This window comes from Triturus cristatus, chromosome 1_1, assembly GCF_964204655.1.
Source record: "Triturus cristatus chromosome 1_1, aTriCri1.1, whole genome shotgun sequence".
Taxonomy (NCBI): Eukaryota; Metazoa; Chordata; class Amphibia; order Caudata; family Salamandridae; genus Triturus; species Triturus cristatus.
Window position 1 is genome coordinate 571,115,309 of NC_140579.1, and position 25,440 is coordinate 571,140,748.

Below are 25,440 nucleotides of genomic sequence, written 5' to 3' on the forward strand. Positions count from 1 at the left end.
ACAGTGTGCAGATCTGTAATCTTTTTAGGTGGAAAAGGAGTGATTTAGCAAAGCAGGGAGGTGGGTCGGGCAGTGAGGAATCTGTGGTTAGAATACACATCCGAAAGAGTGTTACCAAAGATAAGTAACTTGTTCTGATGGATACTTCTAACCGCATATATTTTACCTTTTGAACAGAAACCAAAGCTAGTACCTTGTACTCTGGTGGTCTGTGGAATGACTCATGCAGTACCACATGGTTGTTGTGTTGTTCATAAAGGACTGCACCTGTTCCCCACTTTAAGGACGGAAGGAAGCCTTTTAGTGACAAGCAAATTGCCCATACCTCCAGCAAACTGATGTGAGCCAGGTCTCTGTCAGAGATGAGAGTCCTTGGATCTTCACCTCTCTCGGATGGTCTGCCCAACCAAGCTACAATGCATCAGTAATGACGCCAGATCTAGGTGGGTTAGGATGAAGGGTCTCCCAATGCAGTCTCGCAACTACCCATGCAAGATGTTTTGCAATCTTCGCTGATATCTGGATGGAATTCAACAGGTTGCCTTGGTGTTGACCTCACTGAGGCTTCAGATTATATTGCAGAGCCCACATGTGTCACCCGGCCTGGTCCATTGGAAGGATGCAGGAAGCCAAGAGGTCAGAAAGTCTTGCAGCCACTCTCGCTGAGACCTAAGCTAAAGGCTGGAACATCGGAATGTACCAGACTCATCGAGGTGGAGGGAAGGCTCAAAACTGCTCTGTTTCAAGAGTAGATACAATGAAGGGCATCCTCTGTGAAGGAGTCATGTGTGACTTCAGCACTGTGTTCGAAAACCTCAAAGGGTTTCAGGAGGTTTGCTCTCATCTGAAGGGGATCTATGACTGACTGAGGCTGCCTTTAACAGCCTGTGGGACTTAGGGGATATGCAAATAGGCATCCAGCAAATTCAACACCATCATCCAGTCTTCTGTTTTGAGGCCAGATAGAACAGTAAGTCTCATGAACTTCTCCTTTATGAGGAAGAATTTCAGAGGTTTATGGTCTAAAATATCATGAAGTCCTTTGGAACCAAAAAATAACAGGAGTAACATCCAGTCTGTATTTTGAATGCCTGCACCCTCTCGATGGCACCCTTGTCGAAAAAAGCCTAGATTTTCCTTTGGGGGTGGACAAGTGGTCCTCTGAAAGTCGCTGTGGTGTAGGTGGCATATGAGGAGGGGTGTAAGGGAAAGGTAAAGAGCATCCATCCTAGACAATTTGAAACATCCATCTGTTTGATATGATTTTTTGCCATACGTAGGAGGTAATAACCTATTCTGTCTCCACAAGGGTTGCAATGTGCTGCAGAGGACTAGCTAAAGGGGCTAGGAAGTGGCAGCAGGGTGCGGGAGGCCCGGGGGTCTGGCCATTGTCGCCCAGATCCCGACCTCTGCCTCAAAAGGATTGGGAGGTCTGTTGGTGCAGAGGCAAGCCTTGGCGTTGCCTCTACTGGAGGCCCTTCCGTCACCTCGGAAAGGGTGATACTGATGGGGATATTGCCGCATGAGCGCTGAAAGGCCAAGCAAGTAGGCTATGGCCCTGCTTTCTCTGAAGCACTCTAAGGCCGAATTGCTTTCTCTCTGAAGAGGCCTACCATCAAATGGGATGTCCATCAGTGATACCAAGACATCACTGGAGGAAGTCCACGGATCTCGTATCAGTGTGGTAGCAAAACACCAGGCTAGTATAGACTGCCTTCCCAAGGAATTGGTGGTGTTCAACCCTGATCTGATAACATACTTCACAGCATTTTGCTCATCATATATGATCGGAGTCAAAATGGTTCGAACCTTATATGGGACCTGGGGTAACATTTTTGGTACCATCTCCCATAAGGCGTGAAACTAACATCCGAAGAGGCAAGTAGAGCTGACTGATCTGAGTGAAAGGATAGGGGATGAGAACATCCTCTTCCCAAAGTTCTCCATGTGTTTGGACTTCCAATCTGAGGGCACGGTAGGGAAAGACTTCAGGTTCAACCTGCTTGTAAAAGCTTGCTTCACAAGACTCTCTGGATGAGGAAAGGTGGATCCACGAGAGTATGTAGGTGCTCCTGGCAATTTGTTTATTTACAGCCAGTCAAGATCCAGAAGTACCGATGAAAGTGTCGGTAAGAGCCTCATTGAACGGAAGGAGAGGCTCAGAAGAAGTCTGCACAGATGGCAGGACTTCTGAGAGAACATTCATGTTTACCTCTGCAGTTGGAGGTCGAGGACTTCTGCAGCCCTACTGATGCCCATGGCAAAATATGCTGACTCCTATGTGGAAGGGCCAAGTGGAGAGTTTACACTAGTGTCAGGGACGTATATTGCCCACTGGCATCTTGAAGGTCCAGAAAGGAAAATGTTACTTACCCTGTAAGCATCCTTTCGTGGCATATAGTGCAGCAGAGTCACATGTTGCACATCCTCCTGCCATCTAGTGTTGGGCTTGAACATATGCAACTTGTTTTTCTTCGAAGAAGTCTTCAATTCACGAGTTATACTGACTCAGCCTATTACTGGTAATGTACATGAGTAGCGACCCCACTGTTAGATTATTTTTACCGTATGGCAGGTGAGACTGAAAATGGAGACACAGAAGAATGATGTGATATACCATATATATAGCGCACAGCTACTCCAGGGAGTGTCCCAGAGCAGTACAAGCTGAAAGTTAGAGAAGAAACAAGCTAGGTCTACCGAATAGAATACAGGTTTTCAGTTTTTGTTTTTAAAAGCTGTGGATCACTTATAGAGTGCAAAAGGGGAGCTGATTCTAGACCGCTGCACCCAAAAAAGTAAGTAATCTAACTTCATGCAGAGAAAGAAAAAAGAGAAGGCGGCATCTGCAACAACCTGCGGTTTTCAGGGACAAAGGTGGGTGCATGTGAATCTACAGCACTATCTCCCACAAACAGATGCTAACATGGTAATTAACATTTTATATTCATGGAATGCTGTGCATAGACTGTGTAGCAGTTCTATTATACGTAGTGGCTAGCCGAAGGATTTTTTAGAAGACTGCAAACGTGCACAGAGTACAGCACGGCCAACATTAGCTTGTTGGCGTGCCAAAATATGCACACAGTAGTGATTGGTTGAAGTGCGTGGAGGGGACCAGGTAGCTGCATTACAGATGTCAGCAACAAGGATGCTACCCAAGAAAGCCACAGAGGATCCCTTTTTGTGGGTGTGGTATGCATTGGCAAAGGCCTCTTGGCTATTGCAACAGGATTGGCTGCATTTGACGAGCCACCGGGCTTTGCTTGCTAAGGAGAGTGTGTGGCCCTTGTGTGGTTTGGAGAGAAACAATCAGCTGTTGTGCTTTACGAAAAGGTTTTGTCCAATCAATGTAATACATGAGGACTCTCTTGACATCAAATATGTGAAGAGCCCTCTCTGCCACTGAATCTGAGTGTGGGAAGAACACAGGTAGTTCTATAGTTTAAGGTAGAGACTATTTAGGGAGGAATTTGGGGCTTATTCTAAAGACTACTATATCCTTATGAACCTGAGAGAAAGGTTCCTCCAAGGTTATAGTCTGAAGCTCACTTACAAGCCTGAGGGAAGTGACGGCTACTAGGAAGGCTACATACCACAAAAGAAACTGTAAAGGGCATGTCTGAAGTGTTTTGAAAAGAGAGCCCATGAGCCTTGTGAGTACAATGGTGATGTTCCTCATGGGGCAGGTGGTACGCTGGTTGGAATGACTCTTGAGTCCTTCCATGGAGGACTGAATAACTGGAACCCTGTAAAAATAAAGTGTGTCCCCTATTCTGAAGATAAGCAGCAACTGCAGCTAGAGGAGGTCTGATGGATGTATATGCGAGACTTCACTTCTGCAAGTGAAGCAGATAACGTCTTGGGGAGGTGCCACGAGAGGGCTGATGTGCTTTGCAAGGCAGTAGTGGACAAACCTCTTCCATTTGGCTGCACAGCAGGCCTGCGTTGTAGGTCTGCGTGCCATATTTAGGATGGTCATGCAAGAAGGTTGTGGTATCAAAACTCTAGGACCTCAGAAGCCCAATCACAAGATTAGGCAGTCTGAGGTAAGAGTGTCTGATTGTGCCCTGGTTCTACATGAGAAGGTCGAGCTGGATGGGCAGCTTCTTGTAGGGCACTAAAGATAACTCGAGAAGGGTGGTGAACCACGGCTGTCCTGCCAAAGTGGAAGCCACTAGGATGAGAGTGAGGGATGTTTGCCTAAGCTTCCAAACCGCGAACAGAAAAAGTGGGAGAGGCAGAAAAGGATAGGAAAAACACCACAGACCAGTTTGTCCATAGTGCATTGCCCCGGGGTTGTGAGTACCAGGAGGTCAAGCATGGGTATTTGGCATTCTCAACTGTGGTGAAGAAGTCTACATCTGGAAACTCCCAACAGCAGAAGTATGGGTGAAGGGCTTGCGGGTGGAGTTCCCCTACTGGACATGTTGCTGCATCCTCCTGAGCATGTCTGCAAAGTCATTGTCCACTCCAAGTACGTACTCCGCCAGAAGATGGACTCACTGATGGAGTGCCCACCGCCAAATACGCTGTGATTTTGCGGATAACTTAGGAGTGTCGTGTTCCCTCATGTTTCTGAAGGTAGTACAGGACAGTGATATTGTCTGCATGGCTAAGGACTACCTTGTGCTGAATGCAGAAGAAGAAAGCCTTGAGTACTAATTGAACGTCCAGGAGCTCCAGTGGTTGGTGGGGCCAACATGGCGTGATGTCATACTCAAGGGAGATGTCTTCCTCATTCGAACCTTGACATTCTAGGGGTCTCTGGTTTCAGGGACCGAGTGTGAACTGGCTTCAGAACTGCAATGCAGAGGATGGTTGGCCAAAGGCCCTGGTTCTTGTGCAGTGTCCTGGTTCCTGAAGAGATCGGGGTTGTCGTCCCCTTCTGGCTGCACCATGGGTCAATGAGCGAGGCGTTGGTCTAGGTGAAAACACAGTGTCTTTTTTTGAACAGTGAGGCAGGTGTAGCAGGAGTCCTTGTTATGGTCCAGAGACAGACAGAGGTTAAACACTTGGTGGAGGTCTGTCCAGGGATCAACATTGGACAGTTCCAAAATGGAGTCTTTTCTATTATGGACTGAACATTCTCGGCTCAGAAGACGACAGTAGGCCTCATGGGGGCAACGCCCTAGACAGGGTGTCGAAGAGATCCTTGTTTTTGAGACGGGGTAGCATGAAGATTCTGAAAAGGTAATTTGCACAATTGCTTTACCAATGGGTCTAGAGAATCCGAATGGGCCTAAAAACACTCACCATGAGCCATCAATCTGCAGCTTGGTAGACACAGCCGAACCAGACGGTGGAGGAAAAACAATCTAACAATGAAGCCAATGTCCATGTGTATTACCAGTAGTAAGTGGAGTCACTATACCTTGCGACTCAAAAACTTCGAAAATAAAAAAAAAGGTTGCACAAGTTCGAGCCCAACAGATGTAAGAGTATAAACAGCTTGTGTATCTACAGCTACACATGCCACAAACCAATTTCTCCTTTTCATAAAGTTGGGAAGTCATTCCAGTTACAACTATCATGGGGTTCTGGATCTGAAAAATGTGATGCTAGTGGCAATGGCCATCCCAGTCTGAATGGGGCTGTATAGGCTGCGTCTGAGATCAAGGTGGGCACAACCTCATTTGAGGCCATGGTGGATTTGCTAAAGAGTATGAAAAGGCACTTGGTTCTTCTGCTGGTGCAGATGCACTCAAACCGACAAGGATCTTTGTGGTGGGTGAGTAGTGGGGATAGGTGGCCGCGGAGTCACTGGGGTCAAGTGGTGCAGTCGTGGATGAATCCAACAGAGGTAGTCTGACTGGAGGCCTCTTTGGATCGTTGGGGCACATATGTGAACCAGAAAAGGCCGGTGAGGTGCCTAATGTGCAATATGACCTCAATGGAGGCTTGTACCTGTTCCGGTGTCGTCAACGTACCCAGGAACTCTGGTTGCAATGCGATGAGCTGAGCAATTGGCTTCATGGAGGGGACCGGTGTCTAGAACCGGAGGAATCGGTACATCCATGTGACTTTTCTTGGCAAGAGTGGCGGGAAGAAGGCAATCACGTTTAGACTCATGTTTTTGCTTGGACTTCAACTGATGACGCTTAGTGGGAAAAGGACCTCTCTCAATGACAGCCTCGGGAGCAAAACGTGCTTGGGTCTGCTACCAGGAGTGATATCGGCACCTACAAGCTTTCTCACTGTGTTCAGAGACACACAGCGTGGCGTCATTGGTTTGGGTGACTTCAGGTTCATTCTAGTGCAGTCGTCAGAAAACTCCAGTCAGGTGGGGAACCTAAACACCAGAGACCTATCTGGTGGGGGTCTGCCACCACCATCAGCTTACGTTGGTCCTTGGAAAGTTTGAAGCCTGTAGTATTAGATATTAGAGGGAGACATGTACCTTGCAAATTGTATAAGGTTTTGCAAAAATACGTTTTGTCAAAAGACAGAAAACAAGGGAGGGAGCACTGCACTCACGTCAAAAGGCGAGCTAAGAAAGGAATTAACATTAGCGCGCTGGGGTAGCGGCTATATGTGGCTCCAGTCATTTTCTGGGTGGAACAGAGTCGAGGGAGAGCTGCATGATGCCACCTAATGGCACAAGATGGAATTGCTGACAAAAATATCTGGATCCAGTTTGGTACCTACCAGTAGTCATAAGGTGAGGAATCCACAGTTAGAAGTATCCATCAGAAATGTTTTTGCATATGTGAGTGCCACCAGCCTTTCCGTGCTATTTCCCCAAAGTGATTTTCATCCAATGTGGTAGGAGGGCCACTCCTATTTGGGCCTTAAGTACCCAATATTTTTGCCAGATCACTCTAACAGAAGTAGGCTGTAAGAATGTATGCCCAATAAATAAAAATGCCTTTGCCAATTTTTCCCATACAGATGTCCTTCTTCAATAAATAAACTAGAACCATTTAGAACAAGCATTTGCAATGCAATAGGTCTCGCATTTACCAGAGTTTAAGCTGTTGGCATTGTAAATGACAATGCATTAAATTTATGTTTAAAGAAAAAAAAACATAAATAAAAGGCATTTCATTTACAATGCCATCAGCTAAAACTCACGTAAATGCGAGACCTGTTGCATTGCAAATGCTTGTTCTGCTTTTATTGTAGTGATTTATAACTGTCTATATGGCCCTTATGATACAATAAATATTGTGAAACACGTGTTGGCTCTTTACTGCTGTCACATTACTATATAATAAAAAATATTAATTTTGGATACTGCCTCTCGTCTGTTTTGGTGGGTAATAAAGTGCATGAGAGGTGCAGTCATGTGCAATTAACAGAAGCGTCAACGCCCCAGAAGAACGGAGACTGGTACTCGGTGTAGATGAGCTCAGAAACACTGGCTCCTTTTTCAAAAGTAAATTGAATAACTTGAGTGATGAGGGGATGACTTACAAATCATTTCGCATATTAGTGTCCATTTATTTTCCTGTTCGCTATCTGTAAGGATCTTTTCTATCTGTGTTGTGAGTTTTTTATATTTGTCTATCTGTGCAGACTTTTTCTAGGGCTGTCTGCGACCCTGATGCATAGTTCAAGAAGCAAGATAGTACCCAGCAATATATATTTATTCTAAAATCACATATGGCGGTAGAAAATTGGAAAAATCTAAATGGAACATTCGGAGATAGGCCTACTCACAATAAGTGCTACAACAATCTTCCAGTGAAAGGCCGGAAGTGCATGTCCAAAAAAAGTTGGTAATAGATGGCCAGTTTTAGAAAAAAAACCACTCAGATTTAGCTAACTATATCGACAGCATGAACAATGACCTGGAAAACAAACTTCACTCACCACTAGCATGCTTGCCGTTTTCCTGCACCTGCCTTTTTTAATTGAATGATGCCATGTCCAATTGTTGGCTATTATAACATTATGCATTGGGGGCGAAGGAGAGCAGGACCAACAGAGTGTAAGAAAATGAAAGGCCTCGATAATATGATTACTTATTGTCTTTTCTCACCCTTAGGTCTGCTGAAAAAGCTGAATAAGCAGAGGAGCATTTGGCAAGTGTAAAGAACGCCCTCTTCATTTAGTTTACTATTACATTATGGCTTTCACAGGGGCGAGAGTGCCATTAACCCTATTGTCGAGGAGGCCGATTTCCTTTGTGCCGATTTCCTTGTGCAGAGAACAACAACGACCGCAACACCAGCACCCTGCTCGACAACCTCGCCAATCTTGGACTCAAGCAACTGGTATCCACCCCCACCCACCTCGCCGGACACACACTCGACGCAGTCTTCTCTTCCAGCACAGACATCGACTTCAGCCACGCCACAGAGCTTCAATGGACGGACCACAGCTGCGTCCACTTCACCTTCAAGAGAACGACGACCCACCACCACCAGCAACAAGCCGCCCGCAGAAGCTGGAACAAGATCACAGCAGACCAGCTCGCCACCTCCCTGAGCCAGCACCCTCCTGCCAGCTCAGCGAACCCCAGCCAGGCCGCCGACAACCTCACGAAGTGGATCAGCATCTGCGCGGACGAGCTCGCCCCGCTGAGGACCCCGCCCAGCAGACCCGGCAGCAAGAAAGCCCCGTGGTTCACCGACGAACTTAAGAGCTCCAAGAAGAACTGCCGAGCCCTCGAGAAAGTCTGGAGAAGGGAACCTACACCGGACAACAGGACCTCCTTCAAGCTTGCCACCCGGAAGCACCACCAGCTGATCCGCGCCGCCAAGAAAACAGCATTCAAGGACAGGTTGGACAACAACGCACACAACTGCAAGGAACTCTTCAACATCGTGAAAGAGCTCTCCAACCCCAGCGCAGGAAACAACGACATCACCCCATCGCAAGACCTCTGCAACTCCCTCGCTTCATACTTCCACAACAAGATCGCGGACATACACAACAGCTTCAACAACCAACCAACGCACACCATGACCGAACAACCACCCCCCACCACCACCCTCCACGCCTGGACCCCGATCAGCACCGAAGACACCATCCGCACGATGAACTCCATCCACTCCGGATCACCGACCGACCCCTGCCCTCACCACGTCTTCAACAAGGCCGACGCGGTCATCGCACCCCACCTGCGAGACATCATCAACACATCCTTCGACACCGCCACCTTCCCTGAGAGCTGGAAGCACGCCGAACTCAGCGCTCTACTCAAGAAACCAACAGCGGACCCCACCGAACTCAAGAACTACCGCCCCATCTCGCTCCTCCCGTTTCCAGCCAAAGTCATCGAGAAGACCGTCAACAAGCAGATGGCCGCCTTCCTCGAGACAAATGGATCCCTCGACCCCTCACAGTCCGGCTTCCGAGCCAATCACAGCACCGAGACCGCCCTCATCGCCGCCACCGATGACATCCGAGCCCTGATGGACAATGGAGAAACAGCGGCCCTCATCCTCCTAGACCTCTCCGCGGCATTCGACACTGTCTGCCACCGCACCCTAGTACAGCGCCTCAGCAACATCGGAATCCAGGACAAGGCGCTGGAATGGATCATCTCCTTCCTCGACGGAAGAACACAGAGAGTCCGCCTACCACCGTACAAGTCAGAGGCCTCCGAAGTCATCTGCGGCGTCCCTCAAGGATCATCTCTGAGCCCCACCATCTTTAACATCTACATGAGCCCCCTCGCGGCCATCGCACGCAAACACAACCTCAGCATAATCTCCTACGCCGACGACACCCAGCTGATCCTCTCCCTGACCAACGACCCCGCCTCCGCCTCCGCCAGAGCCAACCTGCACGAAGGGATGAAAGGTAGCCGAGTGGATGACGACCAGCCGCCTGAAACTGAACTCTGACAAGACGGAGGTCCTCATCCTCGGCTCTTCACCCTCCGCCTGGGACGACTCCTGGTGGCCTCCCGCCTTGGGCACCGCACCCAAACCGACAGACCATGCACGCAACCTGGGCTTCATCCTGGACTCCTCCCTCTCCATGACCAGGCAAGTCAACAACGTCTCCTCGGCGTGCTTCAACTTCCTACGCATGCTACGGAAGATCTTCTGGTGGATCCCCACCGAGACCAGGAAGACCGTCACCCAGGCCCTCGTCACCAGCCGACTGGACTACGGCAACGCCCTCTACGCCGGTACCACCGCCAAGCTCCAGAAGAGACTCCAGCGGATCCAGAACGCCTCAGCCAGACTCATCCTCGACATCCCACGAACCAGCCACATCTCCGGACATCTGAGAGACCTTCACTGGCTCCCCGTCAACAAAAGAATCACCTTCCGCCTCCTCACCCACGCACACAAAGCCCTACACGACCAAGGCCCGAGCTACCTCAACAGCCGGATCAACTTCTACGCTCCCAAACGCCACCTCCGATCAGCCAACCACGCCCTCGCCGCCGTCCCCCGCATCCGAAGAGCGACCACAGGAGGAAGGTCCTTCTCCTACCTGGCCGCCAAGACCTGGAACTCCCTCCCGACCGACCTGCGCCTGACCCAAGACCACCTCTCCTTCAGGAAGAAGCTGAAGACCTGGCTGTTCGAGCAGTAGCGGCACCCCCCCCCCCCCCCCAGCGCCTTGAGACCCTACGGGTATGTAGCGCGCTCTACAAGTGTCATTGATTGATTGATAGAATTTTTGTCCTTGCATTTGGTCTATTTGTCCATCAAATATCACTGATGAAAGGACCCGGGCAATCTGCGAAGGACACAGGCCTCCGGGAATCCTCATTAAACTTCCGAAAGTTTTTGCTGTCACTCGCTTTGAAAAGACTCTTGTCTCGTAGGGCATCTGTACGAAAGCTAGCGCCGCCACAGCCCTCAGTGAGCAGGGCCATGCAGCCCGGCCCAGACAAAAGGTGTGGCGCCCGGGCAAATGGCCTTCGTTTCAGCTGCGTCATCGGTCACAGCTTTCACCACAGAAAGGCTTAGAAAAACATGTTTATTTAACTTGGCTTCCCGAACAAAGAAAAAGTGCAAGGGAAAACAGCCAATCTGTTGCTTTTACCCTCCATGCGTACTGAAAGAAAAATATGTTTTTGATCCCGGAAAAAAAAAATACCACCACACTGCTCGACCAAAACATTCTCAGACTCAAAAACCTTCTCAATTAATTGGCTTGAGTGATTTATGGACTGTTGGTGTGCGGACAATTGGAACACATGTTAAAATTAAAACAGACAAGACCACAGCAAGATTATTTTACAAAATACAAGCGTCTAGTAAACAATAATAAAAGTCTGCTTTGCTTTATCTCTATATCCTATTATCGCTCTATTTGAAAAGCCGATGGCTCTATTTCTTAAGAACACAACTTCTTACGACTGGATTTACTTCAAGAAAAAGAACATGTTTGAACTTTGAATGTTCTCACTCGTGGAATCCTCCACTGACAGGGGGGCTCTTTCGAGAGGAATGCACTGCATATATTAACAAGTCTACCCTCGTTTCTCGAGTAATAACAGGTTTCACCGCGTGAGGACGTTTCACCGCGCGAGGAAGGGTGACGCTGCCCTTCAGGCGGGTCTCTGTGACTCCTCGTCCGTCATCACTAAACGCACAGAAACTATACCACTGACACTAGAGGCCTCGGTGGACAGAATGAGGAGCAGAGAAGGTGTCACGGAGACCGGCATCTGCAAGTGTGCAACAATTAAGACCCTGTGAAAAAGCAGTGCCATGAGCTGGAAACGTAAAGTCTTAAGCGAATGGCAAGGGGTAGGGTTTCCTAAGTGACAAACATACGAGAGAAATAAACACTAGCTATTTTGACACGCGAGACGCGATGGTGTGGGGGGGGAGGGAAGCGGGACTTCTGAGGAAAACTGGTGTGAAATAGCAGCAGGGAAGGGGGCGGAGAGGGGCTACGAGGGAGAGCGACATAAAGCTATATGGCTGCTTTGTGCGCGTGCACGCCTCGTGCACTGTAGCTCTATGCCATGGGAAGCACTTTCAAAAACTCACTTACAAAATGTCTCAAAGAGACAGCTTTCGCTGTCTCAGCGAGACCTAAAAAGAAAACACAGGAGTAGAAGTAAGTGGTGCATTCAGTCACAAGACAGGAATGTTCATGCAGTGAAAGTGGCTCCAGTTTTGAGAAGGAGAACAGGAGAGACAGCAACTAGTGCGAACTAGTGTAAACCTGCCTGGAAGAGTAGAGTGAAGATGCAAAATGAAGAGGAAGGCACGTGAGCTAGAACTCCTCGGTCTCTGCCGCCTCAGAGAGCTTGGCTACCACTCGGGTCAGGGCCCTGTTCTCCATCAGCAGCTGCTCGTTCATCTGCCGCAGTACCTGAATCTGTTTCAACTGATGAAGGTTCTGCGGAGGGTGAGGCATGGAGAGGAAGGATGGACAGACAGAGGGATGAGAGAAAACAGGTAGAAGACAGAGAAAGACCAAAGAAAGGAAAGTGGGAAACGCAAAAGTGAATTAGTATTTAGGCACAGCCATAACAAGAACATCATTTAGTAGAAAGTGCAGGAAGAAAAAGTAGAGGACCATGGTCGGAGGAGCACCTGCCTACAAATAAAAAAGCCATTTGTTTTTAGACCCAACTTAATTCATGGGGAGGCCACACAGATAACATTGAGGAACACAAAATTCCACACCTTGTAAAGAAAACACATTTTATTTGCATTACATAGCGACTAACCAAAAGATTCTGATTCAAAGAGGAGCATGGGATTCTGGGAGCTAGGGTTCTAGCTCAGTGTTGTGACTTAGTGTTGACCATCTTCAAATAATATGCAGCAGTGGCTTCGGAGGAGAAACGGTTTGAATACGATTGTTTGAGCCATATGTAAAACAACTGTTTACAAATAATTTAAAGTAAGCATGCTACCGAGAACACTTCCCGCAACTGCTCTGTAATTTGCAGTTTTAAGGCTCAGGACATTGCTTTTTTTGCTAATCTGTATTTTATGATGATAAAAGTAGTGAGTTAGTGCATCAGAACTGATCAGTGAATCAAGCAGTTCACATTCACCTTTACATGTTATATGTGGGGAAACAAGTCTATCAGTGTAAAACAAGAGTGACAAAAAACAGGAGGTAGGCTACCTCTGAAGAGCCTGTTATTTGACCAAAAAAAACATTTGGAATACAAAGTAGTCAGCATTTCCAAATTCCATCAACAGTCTATTTTGATTACAAATGTCAGCAGAGGGTTGATTTTGAATTCAGGGGTGCTCTGTAAGGTTGCTTAATAATGCCATGAAACCCCTTCAAAAAGAATAGGCAAAGTATGGAACGGTGACTGAGTGATAGTTTAAAATGCAGTTTACGCTGTGAGACAATCTGGAAGAGAGCTAAAGGGTATTTTACAGAAATGTTATAGGGTGGCAATCATATTGACTCTCTTTAGAGATGGAAAGGTCCTCTGTGGGAAGCTCTATGAAAAAGCTTTGGCAGCCCATAGGTCTGGTCATTTTTATTTATGGTGTTTCTTCATTGACTGGGGAGTTTTTGCGGCAATGTGTGGCTGGTTGAGCGGGTAAATGTGAGAATAAGTAAAGGGTTGGAGAAACTTCGGCTCACGTGAATGGATGAACAGGTGAATGGCAGAGGGCATGGCTAGATGAGCACTTGCATCAATATTTGTGCCTGAATGGATAGCTAGATGAATTGGTAGTAAATGAATCGATTAATGAGCTTGCATGGATGGACACAGACAGGTTACAACAATCGTACAAGCTGTAGCATCAGAGAGCAGTAAAGCTTGAGATATCCACAGGTAGGCATCCTCTAAAATAGAACTCTTCAAACTGTGGGACAGGCCCCTGAACGGGGCATACATTCATGTCAGGGGTGCTCAGACCAAAAGTAAAATGTTGTATGTCGTTAGGGAACAAAGACAATCAAAATATAGAAAAACAATGGATTTCAATGAAAGAAGAAAGAGTAGGATATAGCCACACTGTAATGGACCATCAGTAACTTTGTCAATCATTTCCTGGCCAGGAGAAGGTGTCAAAGGAGTAAGGCTGCAAATACTCATCAAATAATTCTCCCCAATTTCTGATAAAAGGAAAACATATAGGCACTAGTAAGGATACCAAATTGACATTAAAGTGTTGGCAATAGCATATTTGTGAGTGTTTTTTAAATGAATAGCTAAACTTAACTGAAATGTTTGAATACTGTAAGCTTTCAAGTCGGCCTCATTACTAGTAAAACAACTTCAGGCAGCTCTGGCATTTTAGCTACAGTGCATTGTAGTTTCACATTTAACAATGTAATGATGGGCTCACAAATTCCAGCATGCAATGCGCTTTGTGCTTCAATGCCATTCATTACTGGCTGGAGCTTTAACATGACAGAGCTCTCTTGGTCTGATAATGTGGGAAAATAAAAAAGGAATAAGATCTATAATTTTTTGTCAAAATTTCTTCGATACTCATATTTTGGTTCCCTTGTTACAATGTTTTCACATTTGCATGTAGTATGTATTGTAAGAAAAAGGAAAATACAAGATAGCACAACATTTATTCTTAATACTTCCCTTTTCCCGGTGATCTTAATTGACATGTTTGGCATGCTTACTATGTTTAACTCCACATGGATTTATTGTGAAAAATTAAAAAGTACTAATGCGAATTAGCTTTTTTGCATTTGTTAGAGGCCCATTATTTTTTTAGCTTCCTTGTATTATTTAATATTCATAGAATAAATGTGATAAAATACTTGACATTCTGGGGGTCCAAATAATATATATTTTTTTTTAACATAAGTGGGCGCAGCATTAAAAAGTTTGGCGACTATTGCATTAAAACTAAACACAAAAGATGCTACTGTGCCAGGGCATGTGAGAATCCATCACAAGCTCTAAATAGTTACCCACACAGTAACAATTTATGAATCTACCAAATTTCATCCCAACTACCTCAGCAATAGTGACCTGCACATCTGCATGCCTGAAAGAGCCTTTTTGCTGACCAACTGGTTTTCTTAAGCAAGACAGTAAAAGCAAAAAAATATTCACTATTTCAGCAATCAAAAATACAAGTTTTAGAAACCGAGACAGGTAACACCAACGAACTCTTAAATGTATTTGGTAGCAAGAGTGGTTGAAATCCTCACGTCAGTGTGAGACAACTCTGCTCTTCATAAATACTGTAACACGCACATAGTGATGGAATTCATGTGTAAGAGCAAAGCTTGCATTGCTGTTTTCCAGGATGCGTGTAAAATAGGTTTGCACTGCAATGTTAAATCTATCGTTGTGCATATATTATCGGTTAGGGACATTTGGACAGCTCTTAAATGTGACTTAGATGGGATTCCTCTGCTGAGTATTTGACTGGGACCTTGCAGTGCTCTTACCTATGATTTTCCTGTGCTTTCTGTGTGGACGAATCTTGCAGTCTACTTAAAATCTGATTATGCATGAAAAGACCCATAAATGTGCCTGCACAACTAGATGTAAGCCAGTATTATTTACACATGTGCAAAATGAATTAACAATCAAATTAAAAACAAAAAAAGTATTTAATGTGCTAAGGGGTGTACTTTTTCACTACTGCTGCATGACTTCATGTTATTTTGTTCAGATACATGGTAAGGCCTTGAAGAACAAGTTACTTACCTTTGGTAACGTATAACTGGTAGAGACTATCTAGCCGCAAATTCCTTCCATTAGAATTACCTCGACTTCATCCCAATTTTTGTTTGTGAGCACTACCACTGCGCGCCGGTAGGTGGTGACGTTATGCGTAGTCGGTGCCAGAAATGACATGCACTTCGCCTATACAGGTGCCAAACTAATGTGTTAACAACAGTTTCTTTTTGCAACTTTTCACACCAGGAGCGCAGAGCCACAAAGAACACTGACCACTGGCGTGGAAAACTAAAGCCCTAAAAGTGAAACAGCCCTGTCCCTAGAAATCTGCTCGCAGAGCGGGGAGGATGGGTGGAACAGTAAGGAATCTGCAGCTAGATAGTGTCTCTATCAGATATGGCGTTACAAAAATAAAATAACTTGACGATCTGTTAAGAGACTTCTAGCCGCGGATTCCTTACCTTAGAACAGATACCCAAGCAATAACTCAGTGGAGTTGGGTCTACAAACCTGTTTCACAAGAGAAAGGACCGCACACGCATAGTGCCCGTCCCAATGGACCAGACTGTCCCAGCAGTAATGCTTTTTGAACATGTGTAGAGAAGCCTACGTTGCTGCCTGGTAGATAACCAGACTGGAACTCTGCGTGCTAATGCAGTGTTCGCAGCCTTAGTTTTGGTGGACGTAGCACGCAAACCCTTAGAAGGTTGCTTTTTGACTAATGCATAGCAGTCCTTAATGTAGAGCACGATCCATCGGAAGATGGTCCGTTTCTGCACGGCCTTACCCTTCTTCACTCTGACATGCCTCACAAAGAGTTGGCCGTCCACCTGGAACTCTTTTGTGTGCCCCAATGGCAGGTGTATTCAGTTTCGGTGGAGGGATGTCTGACTGCCAAGATAGCATGGCAGACGGTGGACAGAAGGTCAGAAGCTGTCAACTGTCGCTGCTCAATCTCCACGCGTGAAGGCGAAGCGTTGATGGGTTCTGGTGGAGAACTCTACCCTGCTGCTGCAACAGAAGATCCTACTTAAGGGGCAGCCTGATCAGAGGACCGATGGCCATACTCAACAGCTCATGATACAAACCCTCAGAGTCCAGTCCGGTGACACAAGGATAACTTGGGCCTGGTCGTTCCTGATCTTCTTGAGTGCGCTGGGCAGGAGTGGTAAGGGTGGAAAGGTGTACAGGAGGCCTGAGTTCCACTCGAGATGAAAAGCACTTCTGAGCGAGAGCTGCCTTGGAAACTCCAGCAATCAGTACTGCTGACATTGCGCATTCTTGCGGTAGAGAACAGATCTAACCAAGGCTCTCCTCAATGCTGAAAGTGAACTTGCAGCACCTCCAGACAAACGCCATTTATAATCTGATAGGGATCTTCGGCTCAGTTCGTCTGCCCTGGTGTTCAGAAAGCCCACCAGGTGGTGAACCACCAGGGATATGCCTTGACGTTCCAACCATGTCCAGAACCACAGGGCCACTTGACAATGCGCCCAAGACCCCATCCGCCCTATTTATTGCAATAACACAAGGCGGTGGTGTTGTACATGAATACCTGTACTAGCTTTCTCTTGATGAAGTGCAGAAAGTCTTTTAATGCCGGTTAGATCGCTCGGACCTCCAGAAGGTTGATGTAGAGTCCAGATTCCGCCGGAGACCACAGGCCTCTGATCTTCACCTCTCCCAGATGGCCACCCAATCCCAGTAGTGACGCATCTGTCACCACTGTTAGATCTGGTTGGGGAAAGGAGAGGGGTCTGCCACTGACTCAATCGTGGTTCGTTAACCACCACTGCAGATATTTTACAGTTCCCTTCGCGATCTGGACCAGGTCAGAGAGATTACCTGATGCTCTGCCCGCTGGAACTACAGGCCCCACTGCAAAGCCAGCATATGCCAGCGGGCATGTGTCACAAGCAGGATGCAAGAGGCCATGAGTCCCAGCAGTGTCAGAGTTAGCCTCACCGAAAACCAGGATAGAGGATGAAACATTGGTATCATAGCCTGAATATGCTTGACTCACCATTCAGGAGGATAGGCCCGAAACTGTACAGTGTCTAGAACAGCACTGACAAAAATGAGCGTCTGAGATGGAGTCAGTTGTGACTTTGGCGCGCTGATAGTGAACCTCAGGGAGTGCAGGTGGTGGAGGTGGGAGATGACCGCCTGGGGAGGAGCATGCTTTCAACTATCATCGAGATAGGGGCAGACTGGCACCTCGGATCTCCGCAGATGAGCTGCAACCACCGCCATCACCTTGGTGAACACCAGAGGGGCGCTGTTAAGGCCAAAAGGGAGCACGGCAAACAAAGTGCTCGAGGGCTACTGTGAACCGTAGGTAACACTTGTGGGCAGGCAGGACAGGAATGTGGAAGAATGTGTCTGTAAGCCCAACTATACCATCCAGTCTCCTGGGACCAGAGCAGATAGGACCTGTATGAGCATTTTGAACTTCTTTTTGAGGAAGAAATAGGGCACAGGTCGAGGATTGGATGAAGGCCTCTCTCCTTGGGCACCAGAAAGTAGCTCGAAAAACAACCATGACCTACTTCTGGCAACGGCATCCTCTCTATGGCTCCCTTGGACAAGAGAGCCTCCACTTCCTGGTGGAGCAAGGAGAGATGTTCCTCCATCAGCCTGTCGCAAGTGGGTTGCATGGGTGGAGGGGAGTTCACGGAAGGAAGGGAGTAGTCCTTTCAGACAATCTGAAGAACCCAGCGGTCTGATGTTATTGACCTCCAGTGGGGCAGGTGTTGGTGTATCCTGCCTCACACTAGGTGCCCATGATGTTCAGAGGGCAACCTAAAGGGGTATGGAGGCTGCTGCTAGCGTGGGTGAGAATGGGAGGTGGGGGGAAGAGGGTGGGACACAGACAGGTGTGGGCTGGTCTGATCTTTGGCTGCCCAACTCACGGTGCAAGTGGGTACCGTGTCAACAGCCATGCAGAGTCTAGGAAGCTTGCATACCTTGGTGGCTGGTCTGGTAAAGACGCGGCTTGAAGTCTCTTCCGTGGCAACGGATGGAGCAAAAGGCGGAAAGAGGTTGGCAAGGGGCCATAGGAAGGCCCAAGGACCTGGCCATATCCCTGCTATCCTTGAAGTGCTCCAGCACTGAGGCCGCCTTGTCTCTGAAGAGTGACGGGAGCCATCAAAGGGCTCCCTTTCTTCGGCATACCCAGAAAAGGCAGTCGTTCTCAGCAAGTCACTGTATGGCCACCGACAAAGAAACCACTCTGCCCAGTGAATCGTTCATGTCCAGAACACATGGGATCATGAATTTGACTGCATCTCTCCCATCTGCAATAATTCGAGAGAGTAGGGAAAGGCCTCTTTTTTTTTGGGACCATGGGCAGCATGGGAGTAATGGCCCAAAAGGCACACTGTGTTCACAGACTGCAGTGCCAAGCTGGTGGAAGAAAACATTTTCTTTCCCAAGGAGTCCCCTTGCCTCTTGGATTCCCTATCTAGTGGAGTGGTAGGGAATGTGGCAGGATTTCCATGGTATGTAGAAGCTTGAAACACTAAGCTCTTGGGGTAGGTTGCTTTGTGAGGAAATTGGGGTCCCTTGGGGCCAGGCAGTCGGTGATCGTCCTGTTCACAAGAGCCCCTGTGCAGTGTGTGGACCAAGTCCCAAGCAGGACATTTGTGAAGGATTCATTAAATGGGAGAAGTGTTTCTGAGGGGTTCACTCCAGGTTGAATCACCGCTGTCAAGACAGTCTTGACTGCCACTGAGGGTAGGCCAAGGTTCAGAACCATAGCTACCCCTTCTCACTAGCACAGCAAAAGAGGCTCCCTCCTTCGTAGCCACAGTAGGAGGAACAACCATGGTAGTATCTGGAGGGATTCCAGTCTGCTGGCGTCCATCATATTCTCCCACCAGTCCATGTTAGGGTCTAGGGGCTGGTATTCTTCAGGGTCCAGCGACCCCTCCCACTCCTCCCGGAGTCCCAGTCCATAGGAACACGGCTCAGGCTACGGCCTGAAGACAGGGCCTCAGTCAGCACCGGAGCTGGCATTGACAGCACCCGAGGATGTGAATGGGGATGGCACAGCAGAGGTCGCCTACGGCACCGGTAGCGTTACCATCTGGACTGGTGCCAGGATAGGTCGTAGAGGTAGGACCAGCACCAGTCCGAATCCATCTGTGGAACCAAGGGGCCCAACTGGAGCCGGGGACATTATCACTTGTAGAGAACTAGTGGGGTCCCCGCTCGCACCCGCGTGGCCCGAAGGTACACCAGCAGGAACAGGTGCCCAAATATGACGTGCATGGCCTCATAGAACTCACAGAGTTAGGTGGGGGTCCCTCCAGCTCCCAGAATCTCTGGGAGGTGCGAAGCTGGCCAATACGCAGGTCCAACCGCTGAGCCAGGCCTCGAATGACGACCCTCCCTCGTCTCGTTAGATGACTTGGGTGGACGGGGCAAAGTCAAAGACTTCTTCGACTTCTCCCTTTTCTTCTTTCTGTGGGCTTACCAGAGACTTAGAGTGCAACAAGGAACTTGGGCTCCATGACCAATCCCAGGACCTTCCTTTCGACCAGAATGGATACAGTTGCGCCGTTGCATGTCAAGTGGTAAGGAGCTTGAGGGAGCAAGGCATTGGGGTGCATGGCACGGCAGTCAACAAGTCTTTTCGTTGTGATCATTCTTTTGGTACTAGAGGCAAACAATGTGTGGGTCAGTCACCGACATCTGCCGGTGACAGGCACCTCAGGGCTTGAAGTCAGCCTTCCTAGATGACATCCTGCCACACCAGGAGAAGATTCTCAAAAAGACTGACAAAATGTCAAAAAAGGTCAGTCCAAAAATGTTTGGGGGTAGCTCTCCATGGATCTGCGGAAAGAAAAGAACCAATGTCAGTAAGCTGGGGTGGCGTCTATATAGGCACAGCGCATGAAACGCCAGGCACAGATGCCACGCAGTGCTGGGCGACGCCACCTACGTACCTACCCAGTTGCATTGTCTCACAAAAGGACCAGAGAACCATGTTCAGGTCACTAAGCAAATACCCCCCCGCCCAAAAAATAATTTGTGGCTACAGGTGCGTTTGTGTAGCAGAAGTATATTATACATTTTCATCTCGCAAAACACATCTCTTTGTGTCTGCACATCTTTCTCACACTCCTTTGCTGCAATGGAATGTGCTGAATACTGTATGCAGGTGCGAAAGGAATGAACCTTTTTGTATACTAGAAGTTGAAGTTGAAAGTGCTTATAAAGCGCGCTGTGACCAAGCGGTTTCCTGGCGCTGGAAGATTACAGGAGTCGGATGGAGGGGTGAGGGGGATCAATGAGAGAGGAACGCTAGGGTGAACAAGTGAGTCTTGAGTGCCTTCCTAAAGAGTGGGTAGGAGGTAATGGATCTGATGGAAAATGGGAGGTCATTCCAGAAGCGGGGGGCAAGGACAGAGAACCTAGTGCCACCTGCTCTCGACTTGCGAAAACGGGGTATGATGAGGAGAGCCTGGCTGGAGGAGCGGAGAGTACGGCTGGGTATGTAAGGGGTGATCAGCGAGTTGATGAAGAGAGGGGCAGTGTGGGTCCGGGCCATGAAGACTATGCAACCCATTTTGAAAAGGGTGCGGTGCATGATGGGGAGCCAGTGAAGGGATTTAAGAAGGGGGAAGGCGTGGTGAAATTTGGGGAGCTGGTAAATGAGGCGAGCCGCCTGATTCTGGATGGTTTGAAGGCGTCGCAGCTCGTAGGCGGGGACACCCGCATAAAGGCAGTTGCCATAGTCTAAGCGGGAGAGGACCATGGCTAAAACAATTATTTTGAGAGCATCGACAGAAAAAAAACGGGAAATCTTACGGATAATTCGTAAAGAGAGGAAACATGAAGAGACAACGGAGCTGATCTGAGGGCGCATGGAGAGATCCTTACTGATTTTGATACCAAGGGTTCTCACTAGTTGCTTGAGCTTATATATATTTTGTATTTTAAAGTATATGTTATCAATGATCATGCTCCTAGTCTGTTTACAACGTAAGGAGCTTGGGGGCATTGGGCTGAAAGAGAGCAGCTGCAGTCTGTAAGCCTGGATAAAGAAGCACAGCTCTCGTTAGTGTTGCACTTGCTGTGCATGCGCAGGATTTGAGAAATGGGCCGCTCACTTCCAGAAATGTGTAACCCCGGCAGACTTCACCGACACATGCGCAGAAGCCCACACAGGTCAAATCTGCGCAGAAGCCCACACAGGTCAAATCTAGGCCTTTGCAACAGAAAAACAGTGCCGTCGCCTGTGTGTAATGTGTAACCCAAGGAGAACATTATTTATCAGTGTGAGGAACCAGTGGAGCCTTATTCACAGCTATTCCAAGTAATGAACACTGTGATATGCGAATGTACTGGATCTAAGAGTGAAAGAAAAAGATTAATGGAGAGGTTGAGAGAACATAGAACACTGCAGTATGCACTTGGTTTCATCGTCAACAGATTTGTTAACCTCCAGAGCCACAGCTCCTCCATTGCTTGGAATGCCAGATTCCAGCAAAGGCTGCTTTAGGAAATCCGGAACCTCATCACAGCCAAGACCTTAAATCTGTTGTGCAGTCACTCATGCTCTCCAGAAATTCTACTTGATTCCAGCATTCCAAAAGTCCACTAAGGTCCACTCAGAGCAGTCATACATGCAGCAGCCCACTTTGTGACAAGTCACACAAAATTGGATCATATCTCCCCTATTCCACCCTTTCTTTCAGTGGATTCCCATACAGATGAGAGCTCAATTTTAAACTTCCTGCAACAGTCAAAGCTCCTCATTCCTATTTACCTTGGTACCTCTCCGAGAAACTAAAAATCTCAGGCACTGACAAATTTAAGAAACGCTCCATTGCTCCTCCTCAAACACCCTTCCCCCTTCAAGCACGAGGGATCCATGACCAAATCCTTCTCCAGAAGCACCACAAGAACCTGGAACTTCCGCCTGTCAAGCCTCCGCCTGACCCCATATCATATGAGCTTCAAAAAAGACTTCAAAGACCTTCTCTTTAAATAACACCTGGCCTAAACCTCTCCTACCCTCCTCATGCTCCCTGCAATCGCATACAAAACTCAACCTGTATTATCGATTGATGATCCTCACATGGTAATATACCACCTGCTTTCCATTGCTATTTTTTGCTATGAATATGTGTGATGCGTTCTGTGTCCTGGAAGAGGCGAACATGCTGATCACTCAACCTCTAGTGGACATGCATATTTCTGGTTGTTACTGACATGTTAAAGCTTTATTGTGAAGCGCTCGGACACCTCCAGGCCATGTTAGCACTATATAAAATTGCTAAACTAAATAAATAGAAATAAACAGAAGCACTAGAGAGTACGCTTGTGAGAAGTTGGCCTGGTATATGATGTTCACTAGTTAAAGTGACCACCTTGTACCATGCCAAGCAACCCTTATGGTGTGGTTGTAAGTCAACCTTTTCGGACTAGCTGCCCTAGTGGTAGCGTAGGCTAAGCAGTCTTTGAGGCTAAACTCGTGAAGCGTGTTAAGCCAGCTGTTTTACCAAATGCAACCCCCTTTTATACCAATGAAAGGACACCACACAGATATATATTCAAAATATATATGTATTTATTTCTCAAAGTAACCCCTAGTCTCTTTATGAGCACAGGAGCACAAATCGTCAAACAAGATTACAGTAGAATACACAGAAGTTGCACTTTATATGGATAGGCCCTGGTGGCCGCTCGAACCATATACTAAAATAGTGGTATAAGTACCACGAACAGAAAAGGGAAAAGGCCTAGGGCCTCTAGAATCGCTGGGCCTACAAGGAGCTAACTTCAGTTAGTGACCAGGAGGTCCACGGGTGGCGTGTGCAGAGCAAATAGTCACACGCGTGCTCCCATAGGTTTCAATGGGTGCGTAAAAAGTACAAAGTTACTGCAAAAAGGATCATCCGGATGGACTAGGAACTCAAGATTTGGAACACAGGCACTAGAGATGTAATACTACACTTGGGCACAGGAGTGCCAGCTTTACCTCACCCACAGGAAGCGGGTGCATAGGCCTCGAAGTGCGTCGGGTTTCTTCTATCTGTTCCGTGGAGCCTGAAGACAAAGATGCTGCAGGCGGTCGGTCCGGGAGAGATGCGGTGGATCCAAGAGTGGATCGGAGATGTTGAAGACCTGTAAGCAGAGGGGACAGTGTTCACAGTCACTAGCCAGTGACCAGCTTGGCACCAGGTGAGTACCAGGCAATGTCGGGTGCAAACAGGAAGAAAGGTGTAGCTTGTCTCTGCAGCCACGTGGTCCCTGGAGGTCGACGACGTCCAGGAGTCCGTTCACGAGCTGTCCCACGCAGGCTCTCGCTGTCGGCGGTGTCGGCGACTTGATCGAAGCAAACAAGCCTTGGCAAAAGCAATTGTTGTAGGAGATGAAATAAGCTGATGGTTCTGACCAGCAAGGTCAGAGGGACTGCTCCTTTGGAGGGGAGCAAGGGCCAGCCTGGAGCAACCAGACCAGCGGTGTATTTCGTAAAGTTCGTCGCCAAGATGGCTACTAGCCAGCGGGCCAGCAACCGGTTAGGCGCGTCGAGTGGCAAAATGCAGAAGGGCCCCACGCAGATCGTGGAGATGTTGGAGGGCTCACCTTTGGTGCAGATGCTGCTCGGGTGTTGGGCTTCTCAGATCCCAAAGCACAACTTGGAGGGAGCCTCGGTTGTTGCACTTGTCAGCTTGTCGTGGTCGTTTCAAGATGGCTGGCTCCACGTGTCTCGGTGCCTCCACGGGTCTCCTCTTTTCAGGGACTGTGGATCGGGCGGTGAGAGGTCTGGAGGTCCAGGTCTTGTCAGTCTCTGGGCTCGGGCTCCGGCGGGAGGCGGCGGCAAAGCAGACGTTGATTCGCTGGATGGTGCTTGCGTTAGCAAGGTGGTCACTCCCTGACCACAGGGGAGATTTCCTTCAGTCTTCTGTGCAGCAGAATGTCGAAGTTCCCGTCTTCTTCTTAGTTTCAAGTTGATTCCAGGATGTCTGAAGTCTTAGGACACAGCTCCTACCTTTAAGCGGATTCTAGGGGCCGGACTACCTGCTAGGTCCCTCCCTATGGGTGGGACCAGGAAGGGGGGTGGTTACATCCCCAATCCTTTGTCCAGCTCGCCCCAGGCCCGGGACTGGTGTGCCCCAGGACCGGTTTGAACTGGCATATGCACCGAGGCTCCTTGTGAGCCACAGGCATGTCTGGTTTCTTTCAAGCCCTACCTGACCAATACACAAAATCCTGTCTGGGGTGGTGCACGCACCTCCCCTGGCAGGAAACCCTTTGTCCACACCTCCCAAGCTGGAAGGACTCCCAGCAGCAGGAGGGCAGACTTGTGTCTGTGGTGGCAGCATCCATTTTGTGGAGCTGAGGCTATGTCTGATTTTACCCGGGTTTCAGGTACTGTACATGTCGTGTCCCTCTAGAAGGGTGGAATGCTAACCCCGTCGCCAGAATTGGCGAGGGGTTAGTATTCCAATTCGTATGACACCTTACTCGACATGTTTTGATAAAGCCAAACCAAAGATAGCATTTAACCGCGAGGTTCATAATGCACTTAAGAGTATATGGTATGACGATATCTGGAAACAGTAGAAGGAAGTTGTTCCGACCACTGCAGACAGGCTCAGCTCATGCCAGAGCACCATCTCACATGGAACCAAGCACTCTGCCTTCAGGATTGTTAAGGCCTGCCATAGGAGTGACTTATAGGTTACCAGGTGTCCCATTTAAGGTTAGTTATAGGTATACTACACCTAAGTAAGAGGTGATTACACCAACTTACCCCAGCTGAGTGATCAGCCAGTTGTGTCAAATTGTTAGGCCAAGCCTGGGGTGGCATAATACATGCTTCAGCCCCTGGCAGGCCTTGGGTACACCAATGCCCTGGGTACCTAGTGTACACTGGTACAGGGTCTGACAGGGTGATCCACTTCCAATTGGTTATGCAC

General features: G+C 48.1%; 1 protein-coding gene across 2 annotated transcripts in view; it reads right to left on the bottom strand.

Moving 5' to 3' along the window:
- Positions 1-25,440, bottom strand: part of LOC146870653 (protein phosphatase 1 regulatory subunit 12B-like) — a 353,358-nt gene that overhangs the window by 23,781 nt on the left and 304,137 nt on the right. The window contains exons 7-8 of one of the 2 annotated variants that reach the window (XM_085644766.1): positions 12,448-12,468; positions 12,127-12,267 (exon numbers count right to left, since the gene is read on the bottom strand). The exons of the other annotated variant lie outside the window; for it this stretch is intronic. Coding sequence (XP_085500892.1) covers positions 12,142-12,267; positions 12,448-12,468 — 147 coding nt within the window. The 3' untranslated portion in view covers positions 12,127-12,141. Of the gene's footprint in view, positions 1-12,126; positions 12,268-12,447; positions 12,469-25,440 lie in introns of those variants that run through there. 2 annotated transcript variants of the gene reach the window in all.